General features: G+C 47.4%; 1 protein-coding gene and 1 long non-coding RNA gene across 4 annotated transcripts in view; both read right to left on the minus strand.

Moving 5' to 3' along the window:
* Positions 1–5,823, minus strand: part of LOC121597620 — a 39,023-nt gene extending 33,200 nt beyond the window's left edge. For all 3 annotated transcript variants that reach the window (XR_006005440.1, XR_006005442.1, XR_006005441.1), the window contains exon 1: positions 5,332–5,823. This is a non-coding gene — a long non-coding RNA (uncharacterized LOC121597620). The remainder of the gene's footprint in view (positions 1–5,331) is intronic.
* A 5,449-nt stretch (positions 5,824–11,272) lies between these two features.
* Positions 11,273–14,313, minus strand: LOC121597939 (lipoma-preferred partner homolog). Its single transcript, XM_041924279.1, has 2 exons — positions 14,027–14,313; positions 11,273–13,932 (listed from the first exon to the last, which is right to left on the minus strand). The coding sequence occupies exon 2, from the start codon at positions 13,628–13,630 to the stop codon at positions 11,747–11,749; it is 1,884 nt and encodes a 627-aa protein (XP_041780213.1). The 5' UTR covers positions 13,631–13,932; positions 14,027–14,313; the 3' UTR covers positions 11,273–11,746.
* Between the last annotated feature and the right edge of the window lie 48 nt (positions 14,314–14,361).

The following is a 14,361-nucleotide window of genomic DNA, read 5'->3' on the forward strand; positions in this document are numbered from 1 at the left end:
ACACCTCATCCCGAAATGCGAGCTGAAATGTCTGTATGCGCCTCCGGAAAAAGGGCTCATAAAATATATATTTATGGTCAGTCAGTCTGCCCCCCCGAGTTTGGAGAGGAAAAACGGTGCAGGAAGACGTCCCATGTGGCACACTGGCACTGGCACAAACACACAGAGGGTTTTGTACTTTCCATACTAATCGGATGCAAAGCCTCCTGGTCAGGCGTCCATTTCCACCAAAAAAAAAGTCCCCTACAAGCATAAACTGTGCCTTGAACATACACAAGTTCTTCTCTGGTCCCTTTCCGGACCACAAATCTCGGCCCTTACCCGAGGCCCAGTGTGATGCTCTCATTCGTCTATATTTCACAACTTAATGTGACATTTCGATTATTCTATGGGATTTAATGTGTTTTATGGCTCTTCCCTGGACCCGGACAGGTTGGCACGGACAGGCGAGAAAGTACAATTGTGCCGGTTTTGTTTGGCAAACAAGTGGGCTAAAATCCTTGTCTCTCTTTTTTGTTTTTTTTTTTTTTGGCCCAATGTTTTGGGTAAAGAAGTGCCATTGGTAGCAATGATTATTGCCTAGTGTCGAAATATGAGTGGTCCGGTAGTGCACACGGGTTCCCATCCCAAGCGGGGAACGTTACACCTTCAGTGCATGTGAATGTCGGTGCCAAACCTTTCAAGCAACGGGACATTGAAATGGTCCACGTCTCACGACGTGCGAACCTCAAGAGGCTTTTAAGTGTAAGTGAGAGGATGAAGGGACTCAGATCAACAACTACAACAACAACAACAACAAAAAACCTCCCCAGTCGTGATCTAATTTAAGAGTAAATTCAAATAAATTACCACGAAAAAGCTTACGCGAGCCCGAAATCCTTACGCGCCACCACCACCACCACCGTGCTCTGCAAATAAATCAAATCCTTTTTTGACTCGTTTGCTCGCGCTGATCCTCTAACGGAGATTTATGGTGACTGGGTTTGCCCGTAAGTACGCCTCAGCCCTCCTTCCTTTCCGCGCACTGACCAACCCATCCCATCCCACCCATTCCTACGTGTGGGCTTGTGAGGGCTGATACACACGCTGTTGAATGCTGATAATGCTCGAAATCCCATCCCCGGGTGGAGGAGGCTGCTCCATGATTCCACCAATCGAGATTTCTATGTCCGAGTGTGTGTGTGTGTTTCTTCATCTCAAAGGACAAAAGAATATTTCCTCACACACCTCCCAACCTCCCTTTTCAAGAAGGTGGGGTGGTGGTGATATGTCCACTCGAACGCGCACTCCCTCTTTTGTGAAAACCCGTGTGTTTCTCACACGGGAGCACTCAAACGAAATTGGCTTGCCTGCTTACTTGCTGCGTGTGTGCCAACCGTCCACACAGCCCGGGTATGGTGTATGATGGATTATTCATCCTTTAACATAATTTTGCACTAAATATAAACTCCCTCCACCTAGCTGTTAGCCATTAAAAACGGAAAGGATTCGTTGCGCATCACCGCTCCCCACCGGAGTTGGTGCTGAGACGGCAGCTTTGGCTTGAAAATTATGATTAATAATCAGCAAATATCGGGTAACCGGATCCTTTTGTGCATGCATTTGTGTGATCGATTCATAGCGTACTCCTTTTACATTTAGCAGGGAGTTCCCTTTACCCCTTTGTTTTCAGCTCCAAAGAGAAGCACCATTGGCGAGAGATTGCGTGAAACCGGTCATCTGTTCTGGGATGTGCTGCTGCTGCTGCTGCTGCTGCTGCTGGGATGTAAACACAATCAATCATCACTTGGCAGAGTCATCGTGAAAGGGGTATGTAAATACGTTACATGGGGTTTACACCCTTTCAAGGAAGATGACAAGCGGTGGATCAATAAATCGATTGAGATGAACACACAATTGTTAGGTTTGTTCCTTTTGCAATGAGTAAACCTTTTGGCAGACGTTATACAGGGCTATTTGGCTATACAAAATGTAGTGTTTAGTTCGTTGTTACTGATTGTTGATATAGGTGTTTAAAAGCCTGATTAAAATGACTTCGTTTTAGAATGTGACAATCAAGTTGTGGTGAAAAAGTTACTCGTATACCCCCGGCTACAGAGCGTCAACAAACCGACGAGTTGAGAGTAGATTTGATCGCACAACCTACCGTACCGCAATGACCATACAGTTACTCACTGCTCTATATGATCCTGTCACCATAGTAGGCGTAAAATGCAATATTGTTTCAAACAGCTACAGTGCTGCCTGCCTGTACGTCGCAATCTGTACCTAAAAAAACTCTCTACATTATTTAACTGCGTAAAAGTGTGAACGCCAATATACATAATGATTATCTTATCTCACTGCATTACATCTACTTGCTGTCGCTGTTGATTCACATTGTGAATCTTTACCCAGCAAAGCAAAGGTTGGACTTTGCAAGGGCACACTAGTATCCGGTGTCCGTTTTAATCAGAATGCTAATAACCCCCACAAGACCGTTTTTTTGTCTTTCTCGGTAAGATTTTTCTCCCGCTTCTGAGGAGAACAGGACACCCGACGACCCGGTCCAATCCAATTTACATAGTAATGAGTGTGTGTGTGTGTGTGTGTGTGTGTGTGTGTGTGTGTGTGTGTGTGTGTGTGTATGTAGTCCTCATTACCCAACGCACACGTTCGCCTCATTTCAATAATGGACGTCACCTCATCGGCTCGCCCGGACGAATGCCGAATAATGGAGGGCTCCATTATCACCCATGTCCGTCATGCTCATTACCAGCACACACAGGAGCACACACACACAGCACAGAGCGGTGGTGGAAGGCCCATTTTTCTACCGTCAAATCTACTCCGAATCACGTCCATGTCGAATCGAAGGCCGGCTTTGAATTTAAATCCTACCCCCGGCGTTTCCTGCTTGCTTGCAAATCCCATTCCCGTTTCGTGCCAACACACACACACACGCTGCAAGACGCTCCGGAGGCTTCAAAGCAACCAAGGGGAAGAATAAACGCCGACGATACATGCACATAATTTGAAGGACATGTTTTACTAATGCTTGAAAAAATAAATACATTTGTGATAAGTTTCCATCACCAAACGGGGGCCGGCCGTATCCCGCAGGGGTTGAGTTCGAGTTCACTCCGGTTGAAATAGAAAAATAACACTACGCGAACACGGTCGCGCTACATTTGACATAAATTCGATTTTCGAACCTTTAAAAAATGCATGTTTTTCTTGTTGCTATCGGCGGTGCGGAAGAGAGCTTCTGCTTCGCTCTTTACGCCGTAGTAACTCCGGGTGCTGTTTTTATTGTTATCATTATTATTATTATTATTATTATTATTGCGAGGACTGCTTCAAAATTTAGTCGTGTGTCATAAATATGGAAACAGGGAAATGGCGCAGCGACATCACAAAGGAAAAATAAGGGGAAGAGGCAATGAAAATTCTTTCCCCTCGGTGGGAGATGGAAATTCAAAGAGGAGGAGACAGATTTCGAATTTTTCAAAAACGGTTTCGCAAGGAAAGTTCGTCCACCAAAAGCCGTAGGGGACGATTAAGCCGTAGAGGACGATAGACTTTGCGGTTGACCCCATGGCGGTTTATGATAATAAATCCTGTTTTTATTCCCCGTTCTCTGCACCTTTCAGCTTCCAGTACAGCTGAGATAATGTTTGGTCCAATCAGGAGAGGGTGGTTGCTTTTTTTTCGGTACAATTTTGGTTTGTTTAATTTGCACACAGTTATTGTGCTGTATCAATTGAGTTGGAAAATTGTGGTGAAAAATTAGATTCCGTACGCTCCGGATAAGGATGGGAAACCTTTCGGTAATGAAGCTTCAGAAATTGTGCGTTAAAAATGCGTTGAAAAAGAAAAAGAACAACCCTCTTGGGGTTCAATCTCAAATTTAGCATCATTTTCACCGATGCTTCACACAGCAGCAGCAGCAGCAGCAGAAGCAAGAAAACTCGCAATAAATCAACCAGAACGAAGGAGCGATCCTCTCTGGTCTCGTACGAGTGTCCACTGCACAACAAATCAGCGCCAAATTAATCCAACCCAAATCACTTTTTCATTAACGATGAATTGGGGGAGCGAGAACCCCGCACCGTAACTTCATTCCGATGGCCACTTACGGGCAATGTCCTGCGGCACTGATGAAAATTCCGGCTTTTTTGCTCTTTTTTTTTTTGTTTGTTTGAGTCGTTGGGCGGGAAGGTTGGGAATTTTCATTTCACCAATCAGTAGCCTCCAGTGTCCAGATTGTGTATTCCCCCAATACCCGGGACCTTATCAATCGAATGTCGTCGTCCTTCTTTCCAACTCGAATGTCCAATTTCAAATTCAACTATTAACAGGTATTCGAACAGGACCTGACCTCCCATCCACCGCCCACCTCACTTTCCACTTCGCGGTGTTTTTCCTACTGGACACAGAGCCCTTGACACAAGTGATTTTTCCAATTTCGACTTTACCCTCAAGCTCCCACACTGAGTACGGAGAAAAGTCCTGGAAAAAAAAACTCACAGCAGCAGCAGCAACAGCAGCAGCAAATAAGGAGCATCACGGGATAATGTGTAGCTAAATAAATTTAACTAACATGGATTTTGCTTTCACATTTTCTTTCTTATTAGAAATTCCATTTCAAGCGAACGTGCACACACACACACACACAGAGATCCTTCACTTCACATTCCCATTCCCTTTATCCCCCGAGGGCGCCTCCATTTCCTGTCGAAGAGTGTCTTTTGCTTTACTTTCTAGCTGTTGACCAAACCGAATGAACGTGTTTCGCCCAGTCCTCGTCGCACGTATTGAGATTTCCACCGAAAATCATCCTACAGGGGACGACCATTTTCCATCTACCCAATTACGGGGCCAGCGCTCTTCAAAGCGGTTGTTTCGGGTTTGATTTTTTTCTTTCTTTCTTTAGTTGCCTTTTTGTTTTCAGCTGTGTGTCACCAATTGTAGACGGATCATGTGTTGGTGCGGAGTAGCGGCATCATTTGCTACACGCCGATCACATTTCTAATTTCCTAATTACGGGGAAAACTCCTTAACCTCTATTGTGCGCCATGTACCATGTATCGTGGGTAGAGGGGGTTTTTTGGGGGCAACAGAAAATACATTTCAAGCTTGTTAAAAACATGCCTGACATGCTGCTGTCCCTCCCCCCGGGAGAGGTTCAAACTCCGCCTGCCCCCTATTTGCCCCTAACAACGCTTCAAGTGGCACTAGAGAGATATACGATGATACGGCCATACCTTCATCAATGCCGAAATTCACCTATCGAGATGTTCGGGCAGAGATGAAAAAGCCTCCACACCCCCGAAATACCGTTCGTCTTACCGTTTTCCTATCTCGAGTGGTTGGCCCGGAGAGTCCTTTTTCGGCTGTTGTTTTGCTGCGCCTTGATTTTTGTGAAATTTAATTTCAATTTCTCGGCGCCCTTCTTTACGGTTGACGGAAGGAGAGCCGTTTGAATGATCAAAGCCGTAATTAAATTCCGTTCAAATGAACTGTTTTTTTTTCGTATCTTTGAATTAAATATCCTTGGTTAGGTGCACTTTGTAACGTTTTTTTTTTTCTTTTTTTTTGTTGCTGTCTGTATAGCTCTTCTCCTACCTACACGAGGTTTAAAACCAAAATGACGTTCAGCGGTATACCGTGCACCATTTTGCTGGCCACTGTTTTGCATACCATCGCTTTAAACATGCGCATTCGCTTCGAGTTTGAAATGTTCAAAACGTTTGAAAGCAATTCTTATCAAACACACACACACAAAAAACATCGACGATGATGGCAACGTCACGTCACACAGATATCCAATCACTTCTTCGTTTCGCACGAGACTAAATCACTCGTACGGCCGACAGAACGGCCTAACCCCTTCATTCTCGATTGTGTTAAAAAACTGTTACCCCTTTTTCTCGCACCCAGCTAAAATAAAAAAACAAATACATGCTTCCCTCCCAGCACCCCAACAACGGCAACGGTAGTGTCCTGCGAGACACAATGATGGCTTATGTACACTTTAACGCAACAACCGAAAAAATAACCCTAAAAAACCTACTCCGTAAAAACCCTCTTTTTAGAAACTATGTAGAAAGGATTGGAAAGTTTTAGCATACAGCACACAGGCACCCTTCCGCACACAACGCGTACACCCCTGCGCGCGAGGGAAGCATGGGCCCTGGGCGGTGATAAAAAAAGGACACTGGATATAGACACTACGTTATCCATCGTACAGCTATGTACTGCTTCCTGTTTGCTATGTATATACAACGGGTTCTGTTTTTCCCTACTTTAAACTCTCACCCTTTATCCACCCCCTTTTGAGAGGGACTCGATTTAAATATGAATCTTCCCATACGGAAGAGAGAAAGAGAAAGTGAGTGAGGCTTATCGCATACGTATAGTTTTCAAGCCGTTTTTTTTTTTTAATAATGATCGTTGTAGGAGGAATGGAAAAATTCAAACTCCCCCCTCACAAACACACACACAAAAAGCACGTGCAACGGACCGTTAAATTGCCGTTTAAGGTTCTGTTTTTGGAATTTATCGTACGGGTGGGGACACTATAATGTGCATTATGTTTGTTAATTGCGTATTACAAAGCGCGATTAGTGGGTGCCGATTACAACAACAGGAAGTTTGACACCTGGGGCGCCGGTTGTGAAATATGAGTGAATGTACGTGTAGATAAACTTCCGATGCATTTATGGGGATGCTAATTGCTGACACTTGTCGGTGGGGTGTTAATTGTTAAATACACCCCCTTTCATTTGAAAAGGGCTGAATGAATATAGGAGGCCAAGGTGAATATGCTGCTTTGATGAGACAAAATGTATGGAATGTGAAGGGACAGTCAACATGTTTGCTTTAAAAAACGATTCTCAGGGAAGATTGTAATTAAACAGCTGTATTTTTTTAATCTGGTTTTAGTGGATTCAGAATGATATTTAAATTCGCAATAATAGTTGTTTACTTTACGCATTCACTTTCATAACAAGGATTTTAAGTTAACATGGACCTAAAATATTATGAAAGATCAGAATTACTGTTGGGTATCAGGAAATTTTCGTTGAGATTCATTATTACTAATCTTAATCGATGTATGATTCGAATCTCGAATCGAATTTCCAAAGATCAATTGATCTCTAAAGATTCATGAATCTCCAAGGAATCATAAATATATAAAAAAAATCATAAATCTTTAAAGATTCGTTAATCAATAAAGATTCAAGAATCTTCAAAGATTCAATCAATAAAGATTCAAGAAAAGATTCAAAGATTCATGAATCTATAAACTTTTATAAATCTACAGAGATTCATGAATCTCCAAGGAATCATAAATTTTATGTTTGCACTTTTACACATTTATTAACCGAATTAAATAATACAAAACACAATATATTGATGTCTGGGGCCGCGCGCACGAGCCGCACCGTGAGCACTACCGGGAGCCCTGCTCGACCGGTAGCCTGTTACACACTCCTGCGTTAGGTGCGCTCTGCACACACTTAGCGCGCATCGCTAAGTGCGGCGTATTAGTGTGCGTGAACGCAGTGTCGATTCCTGGATGTCGACCAGCAGCAGCGCAACTGCTACGGCGAATCCAGGGCTCGGCACGTCTATCCACAACATCTCCCCCTTTTAATAACCGAAGGGTCGAACCAAAGCGGGTGGTATTCCACAACGGAATACCAGCGTGGTGACACCCTTCGACCGATGGTACGTAGTGGGGCCCGTGATGCTGCTGCGCTCATGTTCCCGGGCGGCGGCCATGATGCCGCGTTCGCGTTCCTCGGGGTCGCGTCTGCGATGATGACCTGTTGTCCCGGGGCGGCGGCGATGATGTCGGGTTCGCTTTCCTCGGGAGCGTCTGCTATGGTGCACCGTTGTCCCGGAGCGGCGGCGATGATGCCGCGTTCGCGTCCTCGGGTTGTAGCATCGCTGCTACGCCTGCCGGGAGGTGAGGGTGGTGCCGCGATGAAACCTTGCACCGGCAGGGCCATGACCGGCGACAGCAATGGCCGGCCACAGCGATGGCGTCTCTGGCTGGACGTGCTGGGTTTGCTGCAGGTCAGGCGGAATGTGTCGACGCCAATGAGGGTTGCTATGCTGCAGCTGAGGCGGAATGTGTCGTCGCCTATGATGCGAGGCTGCTGCGTTGCAGCCGAGGCGACTTACGTGTCGCCGTTGGTGATGCGGGGCTCGAGCCGCGGCGGGAATGCGACCGCGCCGATGACGTGCTGCCGTGCTGCAGTCAAAACAACCTGCGGGTTGCCGATGATGAGGCGGACTCGAGCCTTGGCGGGATTGCGACCTCGCCGATGATGTGCTGAGGTGCGGCAGCCGAAGCAACTTGCGCGTTGCTGTTGGTGTTGCTGGGCTAGAGCTGCGGCGAGATAGCTGCTTCGCCGATGATGTGCTGCAGGGCTCGAGCCGGGGCGGAATGTGCCGTCGCCCTTGATATGCGGCTGCAGTGGGTGGTGTGTAGCCGGCTGCCCATTGCAGCGGTCGCCAGTGATGGGACAGCAGCCGGGGCCACGGTGTCTGCGGTGGCGGCGGCCCGATGTTCCGCGGTATCCAAAGGCACAGGGAACCGTGCCATCGCGATGGCCGCTGCACTGACGCTGCAGAAAGGCCAGACGAAACGCGATGGCTGCCGCGGGTTCTGTAGGATCCTCCTTGCGCAAGAGAATCCCATCCTCGTCGCCACTTTTATGTTTGCACTTTTACACATTTATTAACCGAATTAAATAATACAAAACACAATATATTGATGTCTGGGGCCGCGCGCACGAGCCGCACCGTGAGCACTACCGGGAGCCCTGCTCGACCGGTAGCCTGTTACACACTCCTGCGTTAGGTGCGCTCTGCACACACTTAGCGCGCATCGCTAAGTGCGGCGTATTAGTGTGCGTGAGCGCAGTGTCGATTCCTGGATGTCGACCAGCAGCAGCGCAACTGCTACGGCGAATCCAGGGCTCGGCACGTCTATCCACAACAATAAATATATAAAAAAATCATGAATCTTTAAAGATTCGTTAATCAATAAAGATTCAAGAATCTTCAAAGATTCAATCGATAAAGATTCAAGAATCTTCAAAGATTCGTTAATCTATAAACTTTTATAAATCCCCAGAGATTCATGAATATTTAGACATGTATGGTGTTCAATATACTCAATTTTCACTATGGTACAATGGTTAACTCGCACGACTTTACAACACATGCACGTCTTGGGTTCAAGCCTTGCATGGGGACCGTCTTGGCATAGCAAGGACATAGTACCCGGTTTCGTGGTAATTGCCAAGAAGTTTCGAAGGCCCTGTATTTTCTGGCTGGTATGACCATGTAGGTTGTTGCGCCAAAAAGTATAATAAGAATAAGCTTTTGGAGATTTATGAATCCTTAGAGATTCGTGATCGTTTCGAGATTCGTGGATCTCTCGATATTGATGAATCTTTGAGATTGATGAATCTGATTCATAAATCTGAATCAGATTTACCCAACACAAATCTGAATGCCATGTAGACAATCGAATTGGAATAGCGACGATGAAAGTACTAAATATACTAATTTTGACCAAAGCTACGAACGTTACCAATAGCTAACATCAATAAATAAGTATCAGTGGTACAGTCGTCAACTCTCAAGACTCAACAACATGCCCGTCGTGGGTTCAATCCTGCTATGGACCGTCCCCCTATAGACTGACTATCTGGCTGGCTGCGTGGTACTGAAGAATGTCTCGAAAGGCCAGTACAGGAGGCGGACATGTCCGCGTAAGACGTTACGCCAAATAGAAGAAGAAATAAACAAAAATGATCATTGGTATCCTACACGCTGCAGATCAGAATACTTACCCTGTAATCGAATGGACGAAAGTAGAGCTTCTGAACAAAACGGCCACGCAGTGAATAAACTGGATTTAACACACTTCTGATAAGGATGACGATTTCATTCGAAATAGAGACAGTTTCATACCAAAACAGACTACATACCAAAACAGACTACTGCGATCGATACTGCAGACAATGTTAATTATACAGGTGTCCCCCGAGATACGACTGTATTTGGGACCGAAAAAAAGTCCCAACGCAAGGCGTAAGTCGAAAAAGTCGTATGTCGAATATCTGTCAATGTAAATTTTATAACCGAAGTTGAAGAGTCGAAATCTATGATATCGTGTTTTTTATTTAAAATAATGTTCGATAATGTATTAATTTTACACTAAAAGTCGTTTACACGATATAGATATTCAATATCGGGTAGTTGTGGAATCTTTAGAAATTTGTGTGTAACGGTTATCAGCTCAGAAATTCAAAAATATACATCAATTTCTTCTCGATGACAACTTTTCACTGTCAAAATCAAAATCTTCGTATCTGCGAATCGTCGTAACTCGAGGGGGTCGTAACTCGGGGGACGCCTGTATATGGTGGCTAGATTAAAAACAACGAATTATTCAACTGAAATGCAATGCAATGCGCAGTAAAAACCAAACAAGTGGCAACAACCATGAATCATAGTGGGACACCTAATACAATACAGTTCTTGACTCATTCACTCATTCCAATCTTTTACCTGCCAACGGAAAAGCTCTTACAAACATCCACCTGCAATGAGATAGGCCGGAAATTAATCATCATCCACCTAGTGTGATTTGCGCACCCAAAGCCTCTCACCCATACGCCACGCCACCTCACTGTGCAAACAACATTTGCGTATTCGACGATAATGCGTCATCACGCTCCGCAAGTCCCATTGTCAGCCACTCAGAATAGAGCTATTTTTGCACGGTATTTTATTTAAGCGACATAAAATGCAATTGAAAGATCAACATCATCTATCTACCGGTTTACCGGTATTATCGTCCCTAACGAGGATGCAGTATTGGTAGATTCCCACTGTTTTTCGCGTTAAAGATCATTGTTTCGCAAACCCCCACATTTTACGAACAGTGGGTAATTTTGTGTAATTCTTGACAAGTATAAACACTCACATGCACACATTTCTATACGATTAAATGCAATCTGGCAAACGGCTAGCTGTGGAATGGATTAGTTCTAAGTGCTATTTTAGAGCAGTTCTATCACCTACAAATTACATGATCACGCATATCAGGGGGGTTTTTGCTCTGTCTTCTCTCAAGCTAGTATAATTCCGGTAGGGAGAGAATGTTTAAAAACTTGATTATTTCAAAACACTTCCACACAACAGCAACGTCTACCATCTAAATGTTTTGCTAAATATATGATTCGGAGGGGCACCCCCCCCCCCCCCCCCCCCCCCGTCGAAATGCTATAAATACGAGATGAAAAAACAGTGGAATACATCCGGCAACCCGGTCAATGGAATGTGAGTGAGAGTGTGTATGTTACTTCGTTTTGTGCTATTCGAAAAAACGTTCGTTGCGTTCAAAGCGCTTAAAATTTGACTAATATTGTTTCTCTTCCCGCTGAGAAAAATTGTATGCTTTCATGCTTTCCTTCCGTTTTCTGTTGCCCCTTTGTTGCCCCGGTCTTGGCTCGCATTCCTTAACTCCCTATAACACTACTCAGCCCTGCTTAAGTACGAGTTAAAAGTTAAAAAGCGATACGCGATGCGCCCATTTCGATTCTTCGGTTATTGCGCGAAGCCGCACACAAAACTAGTGACTGAGATTGGTGAGAGAGATGGATGGTGAAATCTGTGCTCGGTTCCTTGCCGCTTCCGGCTGGTGCTGCTGCTGCTGCTGCTGCCGCTCCGCTCTCTACAGCTCCGTCGTCATATGGCTGGTCAGGGTCTGCACCCGTTTGGCATTGCAGCTCTTGCACAGTATGTGATCGTCCAGCGGGTAGCAGCCGCGCCCCTCCGCCTCCGAAGACAGCACCAGCCCACAGTCCTCGCACTTGTAGCAGTTGATGTGGAAGCTACGATCAAGCGCCACCACGCGCACCGTCTCGTCCTCGCCCGGCCCGGGCATGATCGGCATCTTGCAGACGCAACAGCGCGGCGCAAACTTTTTGTGGAAATCATCTATGCAGTGTATCTGGTTGGTGGCGTCGACCGTGAACGGGATGCCGTCGAGCGATTTGCCGCACACGATGCAGGTGAAGCACTGCGGATGGTACGGTTTGCCGGTGGCGCGCAGTATACGCTCCAGGATCGGCTTCAGGCAGACGGAACACTTCTCGAGCGTGTTCAGATAGTCCTCCTTGCAGTACGGCTTCCCATCGAGCCCGTAGAACGGTTTGCCCTGCAGATTGATCTGACACTGGTGGCAGGTGAAGCAGGCGATGTGGTAGATCTTGTCCATCGCCGTGCAGCCCGTCTTTTCGCCCACCACGCGCTCCCCGCACTTGACGCACGTGCCGAACGATTCCTGGTCCTGGATCGACTGCACCAGCAGATCGGTCAGCGTGTCCACCTCGGCGCCCTTCGACATGCTTCCCTGGCTGTGGCCGTGGCGGTGCTGCTGCTGCTGCTGCTGCTGCGAGGCGCTCGTAATGATGCTATCGTTCGGGCTGTTGATGCCGTGCGAGTTGACGTACGGTGCGTACAGGGAGTAGTTGGACCGGCCCGACATCTGGCTCGGTGGACGGGGGTTGATCGGTTCGTAGATCGACTCGTATGTGGTCGACCCTTGCGAGCTCATGCCGTACGTACCGTACAGTGACTGGTGGTGCATGTTGTTGGCGTAGAGCTGACTCCCGGGCGCCATATTGCTGTACGTTTGGCCACCGGGCGCACCGACGCCTCCCGCACCCGGTCCAACCATCGTGTACGTCGGCTGCGACTGCCGGCCCATATGCGGCAGGTCCGTCGCCCGCCGCAGCTCACTGTACGACGAGCTGACCGGGCTGGGCGGTGGCGGAAACTCGTCATCGTTGTCCTCCAGCGTTAGCGCGTTCAGGGTCAGCTGCAGCGGCTGCATGTCCTGCGGTGGTGGCGGTGGCAGCTCCTCCGAAATCTGTCGCTGGGGGAACGGTTTCGCCCCCGGGTTCGTTGGGTTGTGCATGATGTTGCTGTAGATCAGTCCTTCGTTGTTTTTGGCATGGGTCGGAGCAGCACCACCACCACCGGGCAGGTTGGAGTACGTCGCGTCCGACGCATACCCGTCCCCGTACGGCGTCGGCTGTGTGTTTTCGTACACCGTGCTGCCATGCTCACCACCGCCCTGGCCCTGCAGCGACTTAGAGCGGTTCGCATCCAGCGTGCGTTTATGATGTTCCAGCGCCTCCTTGACGTGCTGCAGCTCGAGGGCATCGTCAAGGGTGACCTTGCGCGCTGCCAGCTTTCCACCGCCGCCCCGCGTAGCGTTACCACCACCACCGTTGTTGGACACGTTGGTGTACGCGTGCTCGTCAAGGTTGCTGGCCTGACCTTCCAGCACGGTCGAGAAGGAAGGTTCGCAGTACTGCTTCACGTTCGAGCTTTTCGGCACCTGGGGCGGCACGACCTGTTGCTGGCCATTTTTGCGCGGCTTCGGCGGCACGGCTGGCCCGCTCTTGCGCCCAATCATCACCATGCCCGGGATTCCGGCACCGTTCGGCGGGCAGTCGGGCAGGCCGGTACTGTGGTAGGGCCGCTGTTGGCCGTTCGACTGGCGCAGCACCGAGTTGTACGCGGGGAACTGTTCCTTCAGGTCTTCCATGCTCTCACTTCCTGCTTGCGTGGCGGCGTTGCCAAGCTGCGACTGCCAAATGGGTCGTGTTTTTGCTTTTTGCACCAGTTTTTGCACTGCCGCACCCCAAAAACTGCTGCGTTTTGCGAATTGCAATTCTGTCGCGTGTGTGTGTTGTTTCTGTGTGGGGAGACTGTTGCTAATTCACTCACAGTCGAACACACACACCCTGTCGTCGTTTGCGCTGCGAATATGTGCAAACTCCCCCTCCTAGGTGCGGGTGATGATTAATGGCACTTCCGCAAACGCAGATAAAGAGCACCGCTGGACGGCTGCGAGGAAAGAAAAATGTTTAGCAAAGTTTTTTGTGCTGTATTTATCAATAAATGAAGTTGTTTTTTTTCGCTCTTTCGTTGTTTTTTTTACCTCTGCGTCAAGTGCCAAACTGACACCTGATGTGGGAGGGTCAAGGTGCTTCGGTGCGAGGTGTGCCTGTGTTTATAGCAGCAACCTGATGAGGCGGTGCTCTTTCCGCTATCGAGCAAGCAAACAGCACTTTGTTCGTTTATCTGTTCCACTATCAATCATGATGGAAGACAAAACACATACATTTTGAGGTGGAAAAAATAAAATGATTTGCTTAGTTCCAACGCATATCCAGCCAGCGATGGACTCTCCAACGTATCCAACAAACAATTTCAATGCTTTCAATTTACAACCGCTTACGTGCAAACTTGTGGTCGATTTGACATTTGCAGAGT

This window comes from Anopheles merus, chromosome 3R (genome assembly GCF_017562075.2).
Source record: "Anopheles merus strain MAF chromosome 3R, AmerM5.1, whole genome shotgun sequence".
Lineage (NCBI taxonomy): Eukaryota > Metazoa > Arthropoda > Insecta > Diptera > Culicidae > Anopheles > Anopheles merus.

Coding starts and splice junctions, on each gene's coding strand:
- LOC121597939 (XM_041924279.1), bottom strand. CDS start 13,630: ATGGAAGACCTGAAGGAACAGTTCCCCGCGTACAACTCGGTGCTGCGC.